Below are 23,992 nucleotides of genomic sequence, written 5' to 3'. Positions count from 1 at the left end.
GTGGCCACAAATCAAGTTTGGCTGGACAGAAGTCCAGCAGATCTTCAAGGTGTGTTGGCATGGGCATGTCAAGATATGCAACCACATGCAGGTTCAGGTCCTGCTCCAGGTGTACCTGCTGAGGATAAGTTGCTTCACTATGCGGGTGAAGAAAGCTACTCATCAGTGACTGTAGACTCAGGCTGCTGCTGATGGAGCTGGTACTGCTCCTGCCACCCCTCCCCTCCCCAGCAGCCATGGCAGTGGAAGGTGAGCGCAGGGGGCCCCCTGATTCAGACCTGCAAGAGGATGGACAATGGCGCTGATAGACATCGGCCAACTGACTACATAGGATGCCTCTGTAGTAGGTCACTTTGTCCTTCCTCTCAGTGGGTGTAAAAAAAGGTCCCTATTTTGTGGTGGTAGCAAGAGTCCAATAAGGTGGAGATCCAGAAGTCCTCCCGCAGCCAAATGGTGACAATTTGGCTGTCACTACGCAAGCAAGTGAGAATGCACCGTGCCATTTGTGCAAGTAACTCGGAGGGACTCCCTTCCTCCATCTCCACTGCATACTGCCACGGTGTGTCTGGGTCCTTTGTCTCGCCTTCCTCATATCCTTACTCCACTGTACCCCTTCTCCTCCTGTTCAGCCCCCACAGGGCTCATGTGGCCGTGAGATGTAGGCACTAGTGTTGCTCACGAATATTCGCAATTCGAATATTATTCGCGAATATCGCATATTCGCGAATTCGCGAATTTCGCGAATATAGCGCTATATATTCGTAATTACGAATATTCTTTTTTTTTTATTTTTTTTTTTTCACAGTACACATCACAGTGATCATCCCTCTCTGCTTCCAGCTTGTGTGGTGTAAAGAAGGCTCTAATACTACTGTGTGAGACTGGCGTGCGAAAATTCGCATATGCTAATTTTCGCATATGCTAATTTTCGCACATGCGAAAATTAGCATATACGAATTTTCGCATACACGAATTTTCGCATATACGAAAATACAAGGAGAATATAACGAATATGCGAATATTCGCGAATATATGCCGAATATTCGCCCATATATTCGCGAATATTCGCGAATTCGAATATGGCCTATGCCGCTCAACACTAGTAGGCACCATGTCTCGTAAGATGTAGGCGCCATCGTTTCCAACATGTCTTGTAAGAAATGAAGCAGTGGAATGATGTTGTCCATTCCGTAATCTACGACTTACTAATAATGTGGCTTCCTCAAAGGGCCTGAACAAACGGCAGGTGTCACCTATAAGCTGCCACTAGTTCACATTAAAGTTACACAGGGGAGTACCCCTATCCATTTGGATCATCAAGAAATCGGTGAATGCTTTTCTCTGTTCGTACAGTTGGTCCAACATATGAAGGTTGGAATTCCAACGTGTGGCAACGTCACAAATCAGACTATGTTGGGGGATACCGTTCTGACGCTGCAGCTCAAGGAGGGTGTGCTTTGCAGTGTATGAGTGGCTGAAGTGCATGCAAAGCTTCCTTCCCATTGTTAGGATGTCTTGCAAATGGGGGGAACACTTCAGGAACTGCTTCACAACCAGATTGAACATGTTTGCCATGCAGGGCGCATGGCTCAGCCTTCCCAGTCGCAGCGCATGCAAGATGTTCTTCCCGTTATCAGTCACAATGGTTCCCGTTTCCAGTTTTTGTGGCAGAAGCCATGCTCCGATTTCTTTACGAATGACTTTTAGCAGTCCCTTCCCTGTGTGACTCCGTTCGCCAAGGCAAACCATGTGAAGAACAGCGTGACACCGCCGTGCCCTGCACACATGGTATGCTTAAGGGCCACTGAGACTTGTCTGGGCAGTGGAGGCTGAGGACACGGTGGAGGACGAGGGGGCTTAGTCACACACTGTCACAGGACCAATGGCATGAGAGCGTGGAGGAGGAAACGGGGTGACCTATCCAAGTTGGTGTTGTGACTGTGCAGGAACCACATTCACCCAGTGACCCGTAAAGGACATGTATTGTCCCTGACCATAGTTACAGCTCCAGACGTCGGCGCTGCCATGCACTTTGGTACACACCGACAGGCTCAAGGACTGGCCCACCTTCTCTTCCACAAAATTGTGCAGGGCTGGTACTACCTTCTTTGTAAAGAAATGACGGCTTGGCAGTCTCCACCTCGGCTTGGCACAAGCCATTAGTTCTCTGAAAGGTGCAGAGTCCACCACTTGAAAAGGGAGGGACTGCAGCACCAGCAACTTGGACAGGAGCACATTCAGCTTCTGTGCCATTGGATGAGTGGGCGCATACTGTTGTCTCTTGGACATGGCTTCGCCAATGGATTGTTGTCAGAATGGCTGACTAAAAGTAGGAGAAGCAGGAGCATCTGGAGTGACAGGACGGTTCTCCCAGGCCACTTTATGGTGGCGAAGAATATGTTGACGCAGGGCTGTGGTGCCGACAATGGGACCCTGGCCATGCTTCACCTTCTGCCAACATATCTTGCATGTGGCTATGTGAACCTCCTCCGGATGCTTGTTGAAAAACTGCCACATAGCTGATTTCCCCACCAACAGTCCGCACTAATTGACTGCTACTGCCACTGTCTCCAGGAACTCCTGTTCCACTACCTCCTGGGAAGGTTGGCTGCCGCGAAGCAGGTGGTCTCCCCTGGGCACGTTTGGCTCCAGAATTTCCACTTCTGCCACCATGCTGACTCCCAACCATGCTACCACCTTGCTGGCTTAGCTGCTGCCTCATGGGCAACCTGCAACTCTCTTCTCCTGATGATGATGAAGCCCCTTCTGCACCCGGCTCCCAATTGTAATCGGCTTCATCATCATCAATAAGTGTCTGCACTCCACTGATGTCCCCCTTAGGTTCCTCAACATTGTCTGCTTCAGGACCCTGAACCCTGGCAACACAGCCTCCCACGTCACTCTCCCCATCACTACTTTTCCGTCTTGCGGGGGAAGCGGCAGATGTATCCTCCACTTCTTGGCTGGTCAGTAGAATAGTGGAATTAGATCATCCTCACTGAATAGTGGAGCTGAACCTACAGCATAAGATACTTCTTTAGGGGAGGGAACAGCATAGGACAGAGGCAATGGGAGGACAGGAACTGCTCCCGGGCCATGCCAACTGAGGGTTGTGTCTGAGGAACTCACCGACTGTTGACTGGGGGTATCAGATGCCACTTGTGATGAAGTGGATGACCGTGTTAACCAATCGATGATGGCAGATGGTCTGCTGGTCGAGACACAACCTCTCGCTGTGACTTTTGCTGCCACTCGCCCTTACTCTGCTGCAACCACTGCCTGATTTAGGCCTCTGCCTCTCCTCTGTGCACGTCCTGGCACTTCTCTTCCTGTCAAACTTAGTGCATATATGAGGGGAGTACAATACGCTTCACTGTGCTTAAAACAGTATTTGTCTAGAGCAGCAGAAGGTGTGTACTTTTGACTGTCCTTTCACACTATCTAGGCCCTTGACAAATTAACAGGTACAAAATAGTACACTACTTATATGTACGTATGTGGTATGCAATTATGAGAACAGAAAAATGCGGTACAGTACGCTTAAAAAGCGTATTTTAGTTAAACACCAGCCGGTGAGTGCTTTTGCATGGACAGTATCTAGGCCCTTGACAGATTAACAGGTTTAAAACAGTACACTACTTAGATGTAGATATGTGGTATGCACTTATGAGGGCAGAAAATGCGCTACAGTACGCTTAAAAAACATATTGGAGTAAAACACCAGCTGGTGATTACTTTTGGCTGTTCTTTCACAGTGTGAAGCCCTTGACAGATTAACAGGTACAAAATAGCACACTACTTAGATGTAGGTATGTGGTATGCACTTATGAGGGCAGAAAAATGCACTACAGTACGCTTAATAAACATATTAGAGTAAGACAACAGCCGGTGATTACTTTTGGCTGTCCTTTCACAGTATGTAGGCCCTTGACAGATTGACGGTACAAAATAGTACACTACTTAGATGTAGGTATGCACTTATGAGGGCAGAAAAATGCGCTACAGTATGCTAAAAAAAAATTATAAAATTGCCCACGGCACCAGCAGTACACAACAATGCTGGAGCACACAATCACTGTGTACTAAACCCAAAATTGCAAAAAGACTCGCTCTCAAATACTATTAGGAATGGACTGCTGGGTATGGATTATACCGTCTACAGACTAGTATAACCAGCAGACCAGTTGTTGTGGAACAAAGGCACAGATTTGCCCTAAAATTTCTCCCTCCTATGAAAACGTTTCTGCAGCTGTGGCAACACACAGCTCTCTGCCCCTCTCTGTAATACAGTGCTGTTCACAGTGACTGATGGGTCAATCGCTGCAGTAAGAATTAATTTCTGTGCAAAAATGCTGTGCTCTGTGTCCTACAGAAGGCTGAGGTGACTAAGAGGTGAAACGCTGCTACAACAAGCTTTTCTTTGTAACACACACACAGCGATGTCCGTCCTATCTCTCTGCAGTGGTAATGAATGAAATGGTGAGCCGCAAAATGGCTGCTGAATATATAGGGCTGTAACATCACAGGGGTGACTGGCTGCCAATAGCCTGCATCCTGCATGTGATTCAGGGTCATCCCGCCTACTTCCCTTCCCGCCTTGCCTTCCCACCTTCCCAGAGTTACTTGCCTCATGTACGGACATGTGGATCCGCCATTTTAGATGCACTGGAGCTTGGACCGCAGTAAATGGAGTTTAATGAAGCGATTCGCGCGATAGAATCGCGGCAATATTCGCATTCGTTGCAAATCGAATATTTCAGGAAATTCGTAATGAATTCGGGTTCGTCAGCTTCGATTCGCTCATCTCTTGTCATGACCAAACTAAGCTTTTGAGCGTCTATAACAGGGGTACTCAACTATTCTTAGTGATGGTCCGCTTACCTAGGTCTGCCACTGGTAAAGGTCTGAGCAAAGCCCTGAGACCTGATTCACACCTAGTGGACACAGTGCCATGAAGGAAATAGCAAACGACTGAAGTCTGGAGGATGTAAATGTACTGTTTTCTGTATTTTCTGAATACTGCCAGAGACTGTACCCCTAAATAAAATACTGCCACACACTGTACCCCTGAATATAATACTGACACACGCTGTACCCTGAATATAATACTGCAACACGCTTTACCCCTGAATATAATCCTGCCACACACTGTACCCCTTAATATAATACTGAAGCACGCTGTACCCCTGAATATAATACTGCCTCATGCTGTTCCCCTAAATATAATACTGCCACACGCTGTACCTCTGAATATAATACTGCCACACGCTGTACCCCTGAATATAATACTTCCTCATGCTGTTCCCATGAATATAATACTGCCACACGCTGTACCTCTGAAAATAATACTGCCTCACGCTGTACCCCTGAATATAATACTACTACACACTTTACCTCTGAATATAATACTGACACACGCTGTACCCCTGAATATAATACTGCCAAACACTGTACCCCTTAATATAATACTGACACACACTGTACCCCTGAATATAATACTGCCACATACTGTACCCCTGAATATAATACTGCCACACACTGTACCCCTTAATATAATACTGACACACACTGTACCCCTGAATATAATACTGCCACATACTGTACCCCTGAATATAATACTGCCACACACTGTACCCCTGAATATAATACTGCCTAATTGAACCATAAAACAATGATTGATGCCACCGTGCCCCCCAGAATAAATGATGCCACCGTGCCCCCAGAATAAATGATGCCACCATGCCCCCCAGAATAAATGATGCCACTGTGCCCCCCAGAATAAATGATGCCAACATGCCCCCCAGAATAAATAATGCCACTGTGCCCCCCAGAATAAATGATGCCACCGTGCCACCCAGAATAAATGATGCCACCGTGCCCCCAGAATAAATGATGCCACCGTGCCCCCCAGAATAAATGATGCCACCGTGCCCCCAGAATAAATGAAATCACTGTGCCCCCAGAATAAATGATGCCACCGTGCCCCCCAGAATAAATGATGCCACTGTGCCCCCACAATATATGAAGTCACTGCACCCCCAGAATATATAAAGTCACTGCATCCTCAGAATCAAGTCAATGTGACCCCAGAATAAATAAAGTCACTGTGCCCCCAGAATAAATGAAGTAACTGTACCACCACATAATTTGTGTCACTGTGACTCTTCAGCTGCTGCTAATTACAACTCCCATCATGCACAGACAGACGGTCATGATGGGAGTTGTAGTTCTGTAACAACTGGAGAGTCACAGGTGGGGGAATGACTGCTCACCTGACAGCGTAGGCTCCCCGTCCCAGATCCTGCGCTGCTCCGGCCTCTTCTTGTCAGGCCTGGCCAGAGCAGATGATGCACGGAGTGCTAATCGCGCTGCCTGCCTCACAGGAAAAGCGCCGGGTGGCCAGACAGGGAGTACAGTGTTCCCTTGTTCCGGCTGCGGCTATTCATTTGTATCGGTGTTTTAATTTAAAAACACCTATACAAATGAATGAGGGGAGAGAGGCAGGCGGTCCGCATGACTGGCGGCCGCGGTCTGAAATTGGACTGTGGTCCGCCAGTTGAGTATCCCTGGTCTATAAGATTTATCTGATCTGTAAGAATATATTCAGCGACTGATCAATGATATGAAGTTGGTAAACCCCTTTATTGACATCAATGTTTTCAACAAACAGCAATTTCTTTGAAAATCTACTTTAATCCAGCCACAGCAATCACTATAAGATCACTCACAATGTGTATTATGTGACCTAAAATGCAGTAAAATCTTTGTCTAGTGGTCTGTCCAGGCATACATGGGGTTATACAAGACAACTGACAGAAGACCGATTCCATCTGTATTTTTCACTTTACCAGTCTGCCACAAAATCACATTATATTCCAAATATATCTTATAAAGTGCAGGAAGCTTGGTCAGCACTATATAAAAAATAAAAAATAAAACATTACCAACAAAGGCAAAAGGTCTGTTTGCACAGCTTTTGGTCTTATATTAGACATTAAAGTCCACATATCTGAAACATTCGGAACCTTGTAAAGCTTTGGCTCCAGCTGACACATTAAGATGACATTAGTAAAATTTCAGATGGCACAAAATTCAAGATATATCGACATTAAAAAAAAGAAAACAATTCAATAAGTAATCTATTTACACAAGGATTGTCATTTCCTTTGTTTAAAAATATATATTTTATACGCTTTATTTTTATATTTTAGTCAAGTACTTCATTTAAAGAAAAAAACAATAGCACCACTTTACTACTCCTGACCAAATAAGTAACTGGTAAAAGCAAATATGCTACATATCAGTGTATATTATGCAATGCAATATAGGGGTGCTAAAAAAGATCATGGCATTATTATAACGGTATTCCCCTCGCTGTAGAACGGTGAAATCATGAGTTCAACATTTGCTGTCTCTACATAGGTGACTTAACTTCGTTAAAAGGCACAAATCTTATTCTCCTGGTTAGTCGCCAAATAAGGAAATAAATAAATGTTATATAAAAATGTCCGCTTTACCTATCAATGAATATGCCTGCCTGCAGCAGTAATGCTGACTAGTCAAATCCCTTCTATGTTCTTATTCTTGTAATTCAAGACCTAATAACTTAATTCTGAAGTAATTCATGACTGATCCAAATGGTTACTTTGCAGTTCATTACTTTTTACTAAGCAACTGTAAGGAACTAAACTGGCACAAAACAATAGGGCTCATTCACATGGTCATATTACTGATCTTTGTTGTAGGAATCTATGGGCCACTATTGTACATTGTGTGGGACTTTATATGGTGTCACAAAGAACATTTTTATCAATGATTTGTTTAGAAACCACAAATTGTAGCACGTGTCATTGCAAGCTGTGTTACAGTGGTTTGGTACTTCAATACATAGAGTGCCTATGGCTTTGTAATATGACAAAATATGGAGTCAGTATGCCGTTTTACAAGTGGGACATACTCAAAAGGGAATTAGTCATTCTTAACTTTCATGCCAAAATTTACACTTACACTACATTTTTGAAAGCTTTCGCAGCAAAAAATAATTTGATCTTAAGTTCTTTAAACCACGTTCGTCAGTTTTCTACACTTAAAGGAGTACTCCGCACCTAGACATCTTATACCCTATGCAAAGGATCGAGGATAAGATGTCTGTTCGTGGGGGTCCCGCCGCTGGGGGCCCCCTGTGATCTCCCTGCTGCACCTGGCATTTGTTTAGAGAGTTGGGAGCGACGTCACGGTCTCGCCTCATTAATGCAAGTCTATGGGAGGGGGCATGATGGCCGTCACACCCCTCCCATAGACTTGCATTGTGGGAGCATGGCCATGATGTCACTTTCGGGGCATGATGTCACAAGCCTACGGCGGCTACATTCAATGTCTAGGGTGCCGCAGCCGAGCTCACTGGGGACCCCTGCGATCAGACATCTTATCCCCTATCCTTTGGATAGGGGATAAGATGTCTAGGGGTGGAGTATCCTTTTAATGTAGGACATTTTCAAAGCTCAAAAATATGTTTTTCATATGAATTGTGGCACGACTTTTACCAGAGTTAAAAATATTAAACGTGTGTATTTTTCTGTCACAAAACTTGCATTATGTGCTAATGATGAAAATCTTACTTATTTTATTCATAGAATTTTTTTGTGTGTGAAAGGACACCATGGTATTTTAAATTTGTAAAGCCCCTGGCTTGGCAATGCTATGTATGTTAAATAGTTAATAAATACAGATTTTTCAGAAATTGGTAAGGTGTCCATACACCTCAACCCACTTAACCTACTGCCTTTGGCAACTTTGGCCCACTGTTTAAGGTCAGTGGTGGTCTCCCAACTCTCCACCAACAGATGATGAACTGGGCGAGTTGGATTTTTTCTGCCCAACTCTATTGTTCTGGGAGGGATAAGCTGGCACCAGAGCCACCAGAGGTACCTTCAGTTTCTATCCTTTTTTTTAAGCTTTTTGTGGTATGTTAATAGGGGTGAACTTAGAGCAGCTTTGCTGATGCAGCACTTTTTGACTAACACCATCTTTAAGCCGGTGTAGATTTCAGCCATGAATTTACACATTTTAAGTGTAAATCATAATAAATATGCCATGACAACTTTGCCATGCCCCCTTTAAGAAACCTTAGGCCCTTTTTGGCCATGCTAAGTGTGTCAAAAAGTCACAAATTTCATATTTTTCATAAATCATTTTTTTTTTTTGGGCCAAATTTACGCTGCCGTAGCCAATTTGTTTTCTTTTGATCGTTTTTTTTACAATTTTAATTTTAAATTCATAGTATTGGAAACATTGGCATTCATTGATTCATCCTCAGGGGACATAACTTTATGATTGTTGTTCTACAGTGTTTAGATGGTGGACAGGTTTGCATATCACTACTATTGGTAGCTGGAAAGCTCAGATCAGATGACACAGGTAATTTACCTGACTGCTTACAGCAATAAATTGATTGTTTAATTTGTATTTTCCTGCCCAAAAGTAAATTTCATAAAAATTTGCCCAAAAAATAAATAAAATTTTGATGCAAAAAATCTCAATGTGGCGTAAACATCAAATTTTCAAAGCAGTGCATGCCACTTTTAAAAATGTGGTAGTAGTAACTGTTAACATGAACATGAACACACTTGGAAATTTCACAAGGTATTGAATATAGTCCCCAATGTGTTGCTATGTGCATGAGACCTAAGACTTAATCAGTAGCTTATTGACAGTTTCTAGTTTGTAAGAAGATTTGTTTGCACACTTCTTTCCTATCAAAATTTTAAAAAATTGCATTGAGCTACATAGAGGAATGTCATAAATCCGAAACTGACCTATCCCGTTTTTATGTTTTTAAATAATTTTAGGTAATATTCTTTCTCATTTTCAACTTACCATCTAGATTATAAAATGATTGTCCTGGCCACTAACTTTAATAATAAGCTAATACTTCCTGTTCTGTAAAGATCACTTTCCAAGAGTGTCCTCTTTATCGCAGATAGGATTATAGCGAAAGGTGACACAAATTTATAGATATAATAGGATCTGGACATTTACAATAGGTGGTGGTCACAGATCAGTTCCTCCCCTTCTACACAAAGATCTTTGCACAGGTCGCAGAGCATGTCTAGAAAACTTTCCCACAGATTTCAATAGGACCCCCTACAGCCTATTGTTTCCTATGTCCATGGGGCTGCAGTAAAATGCTGTCACAAATCAGAAACAGATTAGAAAAAAAGAACATGTTTTAGTATATGGCTAAACTGTTTCCTTTATATTTTAGTGTTTTTTTTTTACTAGCATACTTGTATTATACTTTGTAATAGCAAAAAATCTAGTGCAAAATTGAGGAGCAGTCTAAGTTGGCTTCTTTTACTAAAATGAATTGGATGAAGATGATATAGCAAAATGTAGCAAAATATATTTGCATTAATCTTGCAAAAACATCACTCTCCAGTGCAACATACATCATTTATAGTGATCTCTAATATTAGAATGCTGTAATAGAAATGATTCTGAAATAGAAGTGTAGATTTAGGGGGTTTATAAGGAAGCTTTCACAACTGGGCTCTGGTACCTGGGGGAGACCTAAGATTCATCTGTCACATCAGACATCAGTTCTAGGTTAGGCTGGGTTCACACCACGTTTGTTAAACACGGTTCCCGTATACGGCTGGGAGGAGGGGGGGCTTAATCGCGGTGCCCGCACTCAGCCGTATTCGGGAACCGTATTTAATGCATGTCTATGAGCCGACCGGAGTGAACCGCAGCCTCCGGTCGGCTTTGTTTTCGGCCGTATGCGGTTTCCCGACCGCAGGCATAAAACGTGGCCAATCACGTTTTTGCCTACGGTCGGGAAACCGCATACGGACAAAAACGAAGCTGACCGGAGGCTGAGGTTCCGGTCGGCTCATAGACATGCATTAAATACGGTTCCCGAATACGGCTGAGTGCGGGCGCCGCAATTAAGCCCCGCCCCCTCCTCCCAGCCATATACGGGAACCGTATTTAACAAAACGTGGTGTGAACCCAGCCTTATTCTCCCTCACCGCTTTTTAAACTGTAATGTAATGGCCGTTTTTCAGTCAAAAAACATCTGAAACATTTAGATGTTTCTTGTGTTGTTTTATGACCAAAAAGTAGCTGTTTGTGATTGAGTCATAATACATGTAAAATTGGGTCATATATATAGATGTATTTTGAGCTGTGAATGGCCCATTACAAAATTGGCCCAAAACAACTATGTTCATAAAGAATGTGTGTCTGAACAAACAGCCTGCTTTTTGAGCTGCAAAACAGTCATTTTACATCCCATAAACTGAGAAATTCTGTGTGGAAAACTTGATGGTAAAGGATTCTTTTGTCTAGTTTACACAAGGAAAAGTATTTTTAATGCTACCCTCTCTTCGACCCTACCCTTATGCAGGGGGAGATTTATCACAACCTGTCCAGAGGAAACGTTGTCTAGTTTCCCATAGCAACCAATCAGATCGCTTCTTTCATTTTTACCATGATCTCTGCAAAATGAAAGAAGCAATCTGATTGGTTGCTATGGGCAACTGGCCAAATTTTCCTCTGGACAGGTTTTGATAAATCTCCCCCACAGTGTTGACTGGAAAGACTTGGAAAGCTTTTAACACATAGTCACCTGCCTATGAATTGAAAGAGAATATTCTGTTCTACTTAACTACCTATTACGTTAAAGCATAGACACCTATTCCTGGATTTATTGGGACTGGTGTCCAAAGAGAATACATTATAAGTTATTATTATTTGTTAAACATTGTTTTTTAGATTTCATTTAGTAATTCCCATTATTGGGTCAACAGTAACTAGTGTATCTAAATGACACACTGTTCATTTATGGTAGAATTATTAACTCTGAAAATAGCATTATATATGTAAGGAAAGCAGGCGTTTCCTTTCCCATAAATTAAGTGAACCTCCTCCTCAAGTCACATATGGAATAAGGGTCATGATTCAATGAACTGACGTAAATTGACTCAGGGGATTTGTCCTTTTTGACATCTGCTGTACAAATTAAACACAACCAAACTGTTAAATGGTGAAGAGATTCTTTACTGGGAGATGACTGAAGCAATCATTTTATTATTATGACAGGACCCTCTTGGAGAAGAACTCTTTCCATATGGTACGAGTTAGTGGCTATTAACACTTTTTCATTGTTGAATACTGAAAAAATGCCTTTCAATACACACAAGTAAAGGGGGTTAAGATAAAACAAGCATATTTTGTAACTGCTAGGAAAATATTCCTATACATTGTGTGGTTAGAAAAGCAGCGCAGCCCTATAATCAAGCTGTCCACATGGCAAATTCCTTGTCTACGAGGGGCTAAAAATTTGAAAGGCTTTGTAATATATCAGCACAAAGGCTTATTGTTTGCTGCACTAATACTTGTGAGCCAAGAATCAGACAATTTATGGCAGTAGCCTGGAGAAGACATTGGGTTAAACCAATAATTATACCCCTGTCCATCTTGTTGCATGTTAGGATGTAAAGCATTGTGTGCCATTCAACATCAATGTTAACACTTTAAAGGACTGCTTCAAGGAGTTGAAAATAAGAATGGAGCATATGGGTCTTGTAGAAAGGCTAACCTGCTTAAGACCTCCTTTTATTACCTATTGATCTTAGTGTAAATGGCCGGCATGTAATACTGCATTTCCTTAGCAGTGGTTACAGCTTTCCCAGTTGATCACCACTGATCATCTGGAGGGCTTCTAACTGGAATGGGTTGTCATAGTTTTACAAGTCCCTTAAATAGGTAAAGAAAAAAAAAAAGAAAAAGAAAAATAAACTCTGAATAGTGGGCAGTGTGTAAAAAAATATTTTTGAAAAAAGGGTATCTTCAGCAATGTGATTTTTACATCTATTTCCTCTCTCAATGATAAATAATCAGTATATTTATTTTCACATTTCTTTCATTCAAGTTCAGTCCAAGTCAAAGGTAAAACTCAATAAAACGGCATGGACACTTACAGTACGGCCCTGGTTTGTCCTTAAGGGATGTCTTTGCTTTTACCAGTTAACATTTGTGGCCAGATCCTTATACAACACTCACTACAACATAAGGTAGCACCATTGTACTATTTTACAGCTCTACATACCAAATGATATATGTGCATTAGTGATATACAGATATTGAATGAATTGAGCACAAATGTATACTGTTGGACAAAAAACTAGCTTATCACCTAGAGAGATGTGTGATTTCTATGAGTCTAGACGTGTTTAACTGTTGCATCATAACATATTCAGCAAAAGGTGGATGGATCAAGCCATGGTGAAATGTGAAAACCTGGTTCACAATCAACATATGTTGGGATGATAGGATTCATGAACATAGAGGGAGGAATAAAAACATGTTCTGCTACTGAAAAGCTAAACTGTGCAAATACAGAAGGGCAGGCAAACAATGTTATTGGACGCTGGATAATAAACCGCCCAGGAGGAGAAGTGCAAATATAGACATGTCTGGGTCATTCTTCCAGCACCCATGAAACATTAGTTAAGTATAGTGCAATTGGAGCCATCAAGAAGGCCATTTATTTTTGGACTTCTAGGGGACACAGGCTATTAAAAGAAATGTTTGTGCAGGATGTATAAAACAGGTGAAAGATTACACAGTATTAGATCAGCTATGTAAGATATCTTGATTCTGTATGGAATACATTATATTGGAATGTGTATTTGCATTGCGCAGAGGAAGAATGCCCATTGATTGAGAGAAGTAAAGTCTTTCCCTGTTTTATCTGATTTTCAATTTCAGTGATGTATCCTGCAGATGGCACATTCATTCTTCAAGACTTGAGTGGCATTAGTATTATATCCTGAAACTCCGGCTCCCTGTGTTTCCTCTACTTGCATTCTTCTGATGTACTTCCTAATAGCATATAGAAATACTGTATTACTCAAATGCATAACAAATAAGCTACAACATTATATCATGTTAAAAGTAATTTTATGGTATGGGTGAAAACCAGGGAAGGCAAAACATGCAATAGGAGAGATTCCAATTATAAATCCCATTGAATTTTAGAATAAAAGGACTCTATGAAACCATCAAACATGCTGGACACTAAGATTGGACATAAAATGATTATATATATATATATATATATATATATATATATATATATATATAAATCACATAAAAACGGCACTACCAATATCCAGAGTAAAGAAGAAATTCGGGGTGCCCGCATATCTGGAACCTGGGTCCGCCGGTTCCTTAATCCAGACAAAGTAAATATGATGCAGCACTCCACAGGTAGCAAAGAAGGTGGTTTTTATTCCATCATGTGCATTGACAACGTTTCACCAGTCTCACACTGGCTTTTTCAAGTGGAAAAGCCAGTGTGAGACTGGTGAAACGTTGTCAATGCACATGAAGGAATAAAAACCACCTTCTTTGCTACCTGTGCTGCATCATATTTACTTTGTCTATATATATATATATATATATATATATATTTATATTTACATGAATGGCAGAAGATTGTTTAGATCACATGACTTTTGAAGAATGTTGAGTATTGATGTACATGGATTGCTGAGCAGGGATAACTACACTAGTTACATTTGGCATACATTTGTAATACTTCCTGCAGCCGTGTTATTATAACTTTGATTAGATTAAAGGGGTACTCCTGTGGAAAACTTTTTTTTTTTAAATCAACTGGTGCAAGAAAGTTAAACAGATTTGTAAATTACTTCTATTAAAAAATCTTAATCCTTCCAGTACTTATTAGCTGCTGAATACTACAGAGGAAATGGTTTTCTGCTGACATCGTGAACACAGAGCTCTCTGCTGGCATTATGAACACAGAGTTCTCTGCTGACATCTCTGTCCATTTTAAGAACTGTCCAGAGTAGTAGAAAATCCCCATAGCAAACGTATGCTGCTCTGGACAGTTCCTAAAATGGACAGAGATGTCAGCAGAGAGCACTGTGGTCATGATGCCAGCAGAGAGCTCTGTGTTCCAAAAAGAAAACCCTTTCCTCTGTAGTATACAGACCCTAAAAAGTACTGGAAAGATTAAGATTAAAAATATTCCTCAATAAGTATATAACTTAATTTGAAAGCATGTATGTGTTTCTTCTATTACAGCCTTCAGCATCTAACAGTCTTTTTATCGAGCTGGATTACCTTCTGAGCCTTTGGCATATCAGTGTGACGTTGGGCACGCACGGATCGTGCCGATTTCACTGGCTTGGCAGGTGCACAGTACATCTCTAACCTTCTTAAATCACAGCTTTGGAAGCAGCATTCCTCTACTATCCCTCTGTTTTGTGTTCGCCGACTGCTGTATCCATAACCTAATGGTTTACCTGAGGGAGAAATAAATTTTACAATATAGAATTATGCAAAGTAAAATTATATAATAGCTAAATTAATGCAATAGAATACAGAGTTAAAGGGTTACTCCTCTGGCCAGGCTTCCGTCTGAGTTTGGAACAATTAATTCTGAATGCTGTGCGCGTGCTGCGGAGGTCTGCCCCCCCCCCCCCCCTGGCGATTTCAGGCCATGCTCCCCAATACAAGTCTGTGGGAGGGGGCGTAACAGCAGTCACACCCCCTACCATATACTTGAATTGAGGGGTGTGGCCTAACATCACAAGGGGTGTGACCCATGACCCAGGATTCCGGACATACCTTTATAATCTCCATACTCCTCTCCAGTGCCAAGATATAAGACATTTTGTTAATATCTAAAAGAGGCTCAAAAGCCAGGGGGCATTCCCTAGCATGGTTAAGTGGCTGATCGCGGGGTGGGGGGCCGAGAGCTGGGACCCCCCACGATCTCCTGTCTAGGGCCCTGGCTCTGCCGCGGCTCTCTTGTGCAGGAGGCAGTTGGCCGCCGCATGACGCTGCGGCCGACACCCCCTTCCCGTATCTCTATGGGAATGGCGGACAGGCAGCGTTCATGCATAGACCTGTATGGGGGTGGGGGAGGGGGGGGAACGATGACACGCGCATTAACTACGCACAGCCGTGGCAATGCTGAGCCCCCATGTTCAGACACTTATTCCCTATTCTGCGGATAAGGGATAAGTGTCTTACACTGCAGTATTCCTTTGTCTATTGGTTGTCAGTCAAATGGGATAAAAGAATAAGAGTACATGGGCTAGACTTCTGGGCATTTGCCGTGCTGGGTAACGCCCCCCTGGGCTTTTGAGCCTCTTTTAAATATTAGAAAAATCTAGGTTCTGGGAAAGAAGGGGTATTCCAGGAAAAAACTTTTTTTATATATATATATTAACTGGCTCCAGAAAGTTAAACAGGTTTGTAAATTACTTCTATTAAAAAATCTTAATCCTTTCAGTACTTATGAGCTTCTGAAGTTAAGGTTGTTTTTTTCTGTCTAAGTCCTCTCTGATGACACCTGTCTCGGGAAACACCCAATTTAGAAGCAAATCCCCATAGCAAACCTCTTCTAAACTGGGTGTTTCCCGAGACAGGTGTCATCAGAGAGCACTTAGACAGAAAAGAACAACCTTAACTTCAGAAGCTCATAAGTACTGAAAGGATTAAGATTTTTTAATAGAAGTAATTTACAAATCTGTTTATCTTTCTGGAGCCAGTTGATATATATAAAAATAGTTTTTTCCAGGAATACCCCTTTAAATAAAGATAAAGATATGCAGAATCCAGATAAGGAGCCCTACCTGGCCATTGTTAAATTCCTGCTTTCCTGCTGACAGGTCCACTTTGAGGGTTGTCCAAGATAAAAAAATAAAAATAAATAAATAAATATATATATATATATATATATATATATATATATATATATATATATATATATATATTTGGAGCTGAGCTCCAATATGGCATTTAACCAATAGATTGGTATGTCAAGGTTTCAGAGAGTCCTATCCTTCTAATAATAGAAGGCTATATCCCTCCATTGGAACTACTACGCCATTATATGGTCTTCCATAAGATCCCCTCACAACATTGTCAGAAGGAAAGACTTAAAGGGGTACTCCGGTGGAAAATATATATATTTTTTAAATCAACTGGTGCCAGAAAGTTAAACAGATTTGTAAATGACTTCTATTTTAAAATCTTAATCCTTCCAGTATTTATCAGCTGCTGTATGCTCCACAGGAAGTTCTTTTCTTTTTGAATTTATTTTCTGTCTGACCACAGTGCTCTCTGCTGACACCTGTGTCCATGTCAGGATTTGCTACTGCTCTGGACAGTTCCTGACATGGACACAGGTGTCAGTAGAGAGCACTGTGGTCATACTTGAAAGAACTATACAACTTCTTCAGTAGCATATAGCAGCTAATGAGTACTGGAAGGATTAAGATTTTTAAACAGAAGTAATTTACAAATCTGTTTAACTTTCTGGCAAGCAAAGGAAAAAGTCAATCCGGCTCCCAGGACTGGATAAAAGTTCATAGGTTTATTATAACATATTAAGATCCAAGTTAGAAAAAAATGATGGCTAAAATCACAAACGAAACGCACCAACGCGTTTAGACTTATCAACAAGTCTTAATCAAGCCTTTCTGGCACCAGTTGATTTAATACTTTGGATCCTACTTTTGCTCTCTTTATACACTCTGCCTTTGGCCTACTCTTCTTCTCTACACATGTCAACATTACTCTCCACTATCATTGATGGTTCAATCTACCTATCATTGATGTTTCACACACTCCATTATTGATGGCAAACATTTTCCTAAATGTCTCGTAAGACTACTTTTACTTAGCATCAAGGTTTGGGGAATCAGAGCCACCATGGATATTCCCCTTTCCTAGCATCAGGCTCCTTTATAGCCAATGCAGGCACCTGTACCTACTCTTGTGCTTCTCAGTCTAGAAGATACAATACAAAGAGAAAATGTCCAGCACTACAACTTCTTGAGAACGATGCTTCTTTATTCATACAAACGTACAAGGTACATCAGAACAAGTGAAGGTGATGTGTTTCGGCCAACTAGCAGGCCTTAGTCATACTGCAGGGGTAAGCTGGCTTGCACAGCTTGGACTTTGCTTATTATAGAAGATCATCACTGCCAATGCCAGACACACTGATCCAACATGAAAGGTTTGCTGGCACAGAGATTGCTGTCCAGCAATAAACATAGTCAACATATACACAGCGTGCACACCACACCCACCAATACATTAGTGCAAAAATAGCAACTATAAACAAGGGCACCACTGTGCAGTTCCCCAGAGGCCCAATGTAATTTCATTATAAAAGACAACAAAAAATAAATGAAAGTAAAGGACAAAATTCCCACAAAAAAATGCATAAATAGTCCACCCTGTTATAAATGACATTGTTTGTAGCTATCCTGTTAACTCATAGGATTGTTATTAACTTATTTACGTAAAATGGATACAAGTGTGGACCTTCATTTGTAAATAAAGTCTTTCACTGCCTTACTTCATAAGTAGTAATAGCACCGGAAGCAGTGGTACTCGTGGAATTATCAATATATGTAGACCTTGAATATTGGTCATTTTAATTTTGTCTTTTTATTGGCCATATACGGTATATCCTTATGACTTTCATTTTTTATACAGACCAAGAGCTCTAGATTGTTAATGATAAATAATACAACCTTTATGCTCCAGTTATCACAACATGAAGTGACATATAACCCTTCCAAGAACTTATGTGACAGGAGTTACTGAATATTTAATGTTTTTTCTACCCTGGTAACTGTATTTTACTATTTTACGTTATTTGCGATAAATTAAGTATTTTTCACAGAAAAGGATTGCAGTAACACCTGTTTTGCTATACACATGTTTATTCCCTTTGTGTGTATTGGAACTAAATCAAAAAAGGGAGGAGAAAAAGCTAATTGGACATAATGTCACACCAAACTCCAAAAATGGTCTGGACAAAATTATTGGCACCCTTAACTTAATATTTGGTTGCCCACCCTTTGGGGAAAAAAAAGCTGAAATCAGTCGCTTCATATAACCATCAATAAGCTTCTTACACCTCTCAGCCGGAATGTTGGACCACTCTTCCTTTGCAAACTGCTCCAGGTCTCTCTTATTGGAAGGATGCCTTTCCCAACAGCAATTTTAAGATCTTTCCACTGGTGTTCAATGGGATTTAGATCTGGACTCATTGTTGGCTACTTCAGAATTCTCCAGCGCTTTGTTGCCATCCATTTCTGGGTGCTTTTTGACATATGTTTGGAGTCATTGTCCTGCTGGAAGACCCAAGATCTCGGACGCAAACCCAGCTTTCTGACACTGGGCTGTACAGTGCGACCCAATATCCGTTGGTAATCCTCAGATTTCATGATGACTTGCACACATTCAAGGCACCCAGTGCCAGAGGCAGCAAAACAACCCCAAAACATCATTGAACCTCCACCATATTTCACTGTAGGTACTGTGTTCTTTTCTTTGTAGGCCTCATTCCGTTTTCGGTAAACAGTAGATGATGTGCTTTACCAAAAAGCTCTATCTTGGTCTCATCTGTCCACAAGACATTTTCCCAGAAGGATCTTGGCTTACTCAAGTTCATTTCGAAATGTAATCTTGCTTTTTTTTTTTTTTATGTCTCTGTGTCAGCAGTGGGGTCATCCTGGGTCTCCTGCCATAGCGTTTCATTTCATTTAAATGTTGACAGATAGTTCGTGCTGACGCTGATGCTTCCTGAACCTGCAGGACAGCTTGAATATGTTTGGAACTTGTTTGGGGCTGCTTATCCACCATCCGGATTATCCTGCGTTGACACCTTTCTTCAATTTTTCTCTTCCGTCCACGCCCAGGAGATTAGCTACCATGGGTTGCAAACTTCTTGATAATGTTGCGCACTGTGGACAAAGGAAAATCTAGATCTCTGGAGATGGACTTGTAACCTTGAGATTGTTGATATTTTTCCACAATTTTGGTTCTCAAGTCCTCAGACAGTTCTCTTCTCCTCTTTCTGTTGTCCATGCTTAGTGTGGCACACACAGACACACAATGCAAAGACTAAGTGAACTTCTCTCCTTTTTATCTGCTTTCAGGTGTGATTTTTATATTGCCCACACCTGTTCCTTGCCCCAGGTAAGTTTAAAGGAGCATCACATGCTTGAAACAATCTTATTTATCCACAATTTTGAAAAGGTGGCAATAATTTTGTCCAGCCCATTTTTGGAGTTTGGTGTGACATTATGTCCAATTTGCTTGTTTTCCTCCTTTTTTGGTTTAGTTCCAATACACACAAAGGGAATAAACATGTGTATAGCAAAACATGTGTTACTGCAATCCTTTTCTGTGAGAAATACTTCATTTTCTAGAAAAATTTCAGAGGTGCCAACATTTATGGCCATGACTGTATGTTAATCAACCCCTTGTTAATCAACAAGGCAGGGCTAGTGTTCTGAACTTCCCTGCTTCCATCCTCTCTGCTCTGATATGCCCGCCCACCTCAGAAATATTCATAGAGTCTTCACTCATGTACGCACAAGGTGGGCGGGCATATCAGAGTAAAGAGGACGGATGCAGCAGGGATGCTCAGAACACTGACTTCTGCCTCCATTGCGCAAAGAAGGTTTATTAACATATTAGCAGCAAGGGCTAAAATTGCATGTATCTCTGGAACCACGGACCATGGATCAGAAAAAAGATTTTCTTCTGTACTGTAACCCTGTGTAGTAGGTTTAGTACGGGTAAACCAGTCTACCTTTAAAGGGGTACTCCAGCGCTAAGACATCTTATCCCCTATCCATGCCCCCTTCCATAGGCTTGCATTGAGGGGGCGGAGCGTGACGTCACACGGAGCCATGATGTCACAATACTCCGGCCCCTTGATCGGCAGTCATCAGACCCGGAACGATCATGCTCCGGGGGCTGATGGTATCGGGGTGCTGCATGAAAGATCACGGGGGTCCTCAGCGGTGGGACCCCCGCCATCAGGCATCTTATCCCCTATCCTTTGGATAGGGGATAAGATGTCTTAGCGCTGGAGTACCCCTTTAAGGTTATGTTCACATACTGTTACTAGCAGCAGGTTTCCCCACGCTGAGTTACGCTACCATTTTTAAATGGGTCCGCAGATAGACCGCAATAATGTCAGATTTGTGGACTGTCCGCGATCCCATTCAAATGAATAACACTCAGCAGGTTTCCCGTAGCGGGAAACCCGCTGCTACTTACAGTGTGTGAACTCACCCTAAAGCTTTAGGCTAGGTTCACACATAGTATTTCGGTCAGTATTTTTAGTCAAAACCAGGAGAGGGTCCAAAACACAGAAAAAGTTGCAAATCTTAATTATAGTTTTTATCTGTGTTGGATTGAGACGCTAAAGAGCGAGTGAGCAGCATCTATGATCATTCATGATAGATTCACCATCCATACCTAACTACTACATCTCTTCTGGTGCACTATAAGTAATGGAAAGTAAAATTTATTTAATGTGGAGTACTGGAAGATATAACCTCCCTATCTATTTATAAAAGAAGTTTAAGAAGATTGGGAAAAAAGGTATTTTCTTCTAGGGTTTGTTTCTTGTAGGGTTTGTTTCAAAATAGGTTACAGGTGTGATTCCAACCAAACTCTTAAGGGTGCACATTGGGAGTCAGCTGAACAAACATTAGATTTTAGCTACCTGATAGCAAATGCTTCCTGCAATGATGGCTCTGTGTACCAAATTACATGTCCTTTTGCTCATGTTTTCCATATTGCTATTTTATTTGATCTTATTATGTCAGCCTCAGCTTGTTACTCATCACTCTGTGCATGTGACGTCAGCATGCCTGTAATCTGACAATTGTCGCTAATGCCTTTGACCCCAAACATGGCTTCAGACATAACTAAGCTCTCTGTTTTTGACCTTGATGCTTAAAAAGGCATTCGCCTCTTTGCTGTCTACAGCTGTTAGATTGCATAGTTGGTGTAACTGTAGGAATAGCACATAATCACAACTATTTACTCCTGCAGGCAACCCTATAGAAATCCAGTTACTTACTTGGAAGGGGGGTTTATCCTCATTACAGTTACTATTTTCATTTTGTCTTTTTCCTTGTGTTTGCTTGTTCGTTGTTTGGCAGGCCACTGTAAGTGGGGTTGCCAATGAACACATACAATGTCCCAGATGGGGTTCCCTGGCTTTCAGCAAGGAGGATGAGCAGCTCAAGTTTGTGTCTGTGCGGGATCTGTGGAGAATGACACTGAAGCTGAGTCAGTGTTGAAGAGCCAAATGCTATGCCATAGCACTGCCATGGGAGCAGCATAAAGACAGTAATAAAGGAGGAAACAGAAAGGGCATGGAATGTTGCAGTGACCACGTTTTGGGGTATTTGGTGACTATGAAGGCATAGAATGAATCCCTTGGAGGTCACTGCTGTACAACTATGACTGGAGTTTCAGTGGAGCAAGTTGTGTTAGATGGCAGCTTCACAGAGACCCGTAGGGCCGTAAGAGGAACTGGTCATGCAGTCTTCAGCCACCCTAGTGAAGCCTGATTTGAAGGGAACAATGGCAAAGACCCCAACCTCTGTTTAAGGACTGCACTTAAGTGTTGTGTCCTGTACACAAAAAAAAACCTGTGTCTAACATGGGACCTCCCTTACGTGCTAATGAAGGGCCAGCCTGATTAGGAAATATTATTCTGCTGAGCACTTTTATATGAATGAGGTGGCCCAGTACGGGAGGTGTTGCCCCGTGCTCCTGCTGTCCTGTCAGGCAGCCTCCTTCAGAGTCCCCAAGCCCCCCTGCACTTGTTTCTCCATTGTAAATGTGTTTTACAATGTAAATTGTTATAAACTGTAATGTTGCTTTAAGAGTTATACTATGTGATATGTCATGTGATTGTTACTCAGGAGGTACCAGTGACCAGGTGATCCCAAGAGTGACCTATGGGCTGCCTGCTATTCTCCCCCATATAAGCCCTGGGTGGAGCTAGCTTCTCTCTCTTTGAGCTCTGCTCTTCTGCTAAGCTGAGGTCCAGTGCAGTCGTGCCTAGTGTGTGGGTCCAGAGTGTTGGAGATATGTGTCAAGCCACCATCAAGTCAAGCAAATTAAAGTCACAGCTTTATGAGTCAAGTCAAGTCAGTCCCTGTCATCTGTCAAGTTAGCATGGTCTGCACCAAATTGTCCATACCTACTACAAGTCCCAGCAAGCCCTTAAGGTCTCTGCATCAATGGTCACCTCCTTGGGCCCTGGCTGCACTATATACACTTTACCGACTGTCTACCCTCAGTAAAACTACCATTGTCCGTAATTTGGCATCATAGTCTTTATTGCCCTGTGTCTAGTCCAGGATCCAGCTGTATACCTTCGGGTGGTTATAGGCTAAACCATGCCCTGGTGTCACGAATACAAGTGGTTAATATAATCTGCCGCTAGGGCAACAACATCTGTCCTGCACCACACACCCCGCCACCACATGAACACTTATTTTAGCTATTACTCCTCATCCACCTTGTGGTATGGAGAGTATGGTACAGCTTGGGCATTCTGATGTGGAAAGTCCTGATGTGGCAAATGTTCATGAGCAATCTACTGTGTTAACATTCTTATATGTTACAAATGACTGTGTGGGCAGAAATTGGTCGCCGTGATGTGTGCAGAACAGAGGTGGAAAACTCACAATTTTTGTGTATACTGCTATTGGACTAGTGGTTACCCTATATTCCACTCATAGATGATCAATTGAAAAAAAAAACTGACTCCTCTGTGCTCTCTCCTGTCTGATAGTACTCCTCTGTGCTCTCTCCTGTCTGATAGGACTCCTCTGTGCTCTCTCCTGTCTGCTAGGACTCCTCTTTGCTCTCTCCTGTCTGATAGTACTCCTCTGTGCTCTCTCTTGTCTGATAGCACTCCTCTGTGCTCTCTCCTGTCTGATAGGACTCCTCTGTGCTCTCTCCTGTCTGACAGCACTCCTCTGTGCTCTCTCCTGTCTGATAGTACTCCTCTGTGCTCTCTCCTGTCTGATAGGACTCCTCTGTGCTCTCTCCTGTCTGATAGGACTCATCTGTGCTCTCTCCTGTCTGATAGCACTCCTCTGTGCTCTCT

General features: G+C 42.0%; 1 protein-coding gene across 1 annotated transcript in view; it reads right to left on the bottom strand.

Annotated features, from left to right (window-relative positions):
* Positions 1–11,012: 11,012 nt before the first annotated feature.
* The window catches only part of IGF1 (insulin like growth factor 1), a 104,408-nt gene continuing 91,428 nt past the window's right edge, over positions 11,013–23,992 (bottom strand). Inside the window, exons 3-4 of the mRNA XM_056569400.1 lie at positions 15,154–15,335; positions 11,013–13,887 (exon numbers count right to left, since the gene is read on the bottom strand). Of these exons, the coding sequence (XP_056425375.1) occupies positions 13,828–13,887; positions 15,154–15,335 (242 nt within the window). The 3' untranslated portion in view covers positions 11,013–13,827. The remainder of the gene's footprint in view (positions 13,888–15,153; positions 15,336–23,992) is intronic.

This window comes from Hyla sarda, chromosome 4 (genome assembly GCF_029499605.1).
Source record: "Hyla sarda isolate aHylSar1 chromosome 4, aHylSar1.hap1, whole genome shotgun sequence".
In the NCBI taxonomy this organism is placed as follows: Eukaryota; Metazoa; Chordata; class Amphibia; order Anura; family Hylidae; genus Hyla; species Hyla sarda.
This window is presented reverse-complemented; position numbering and strand designations above follow the sequence as displayed.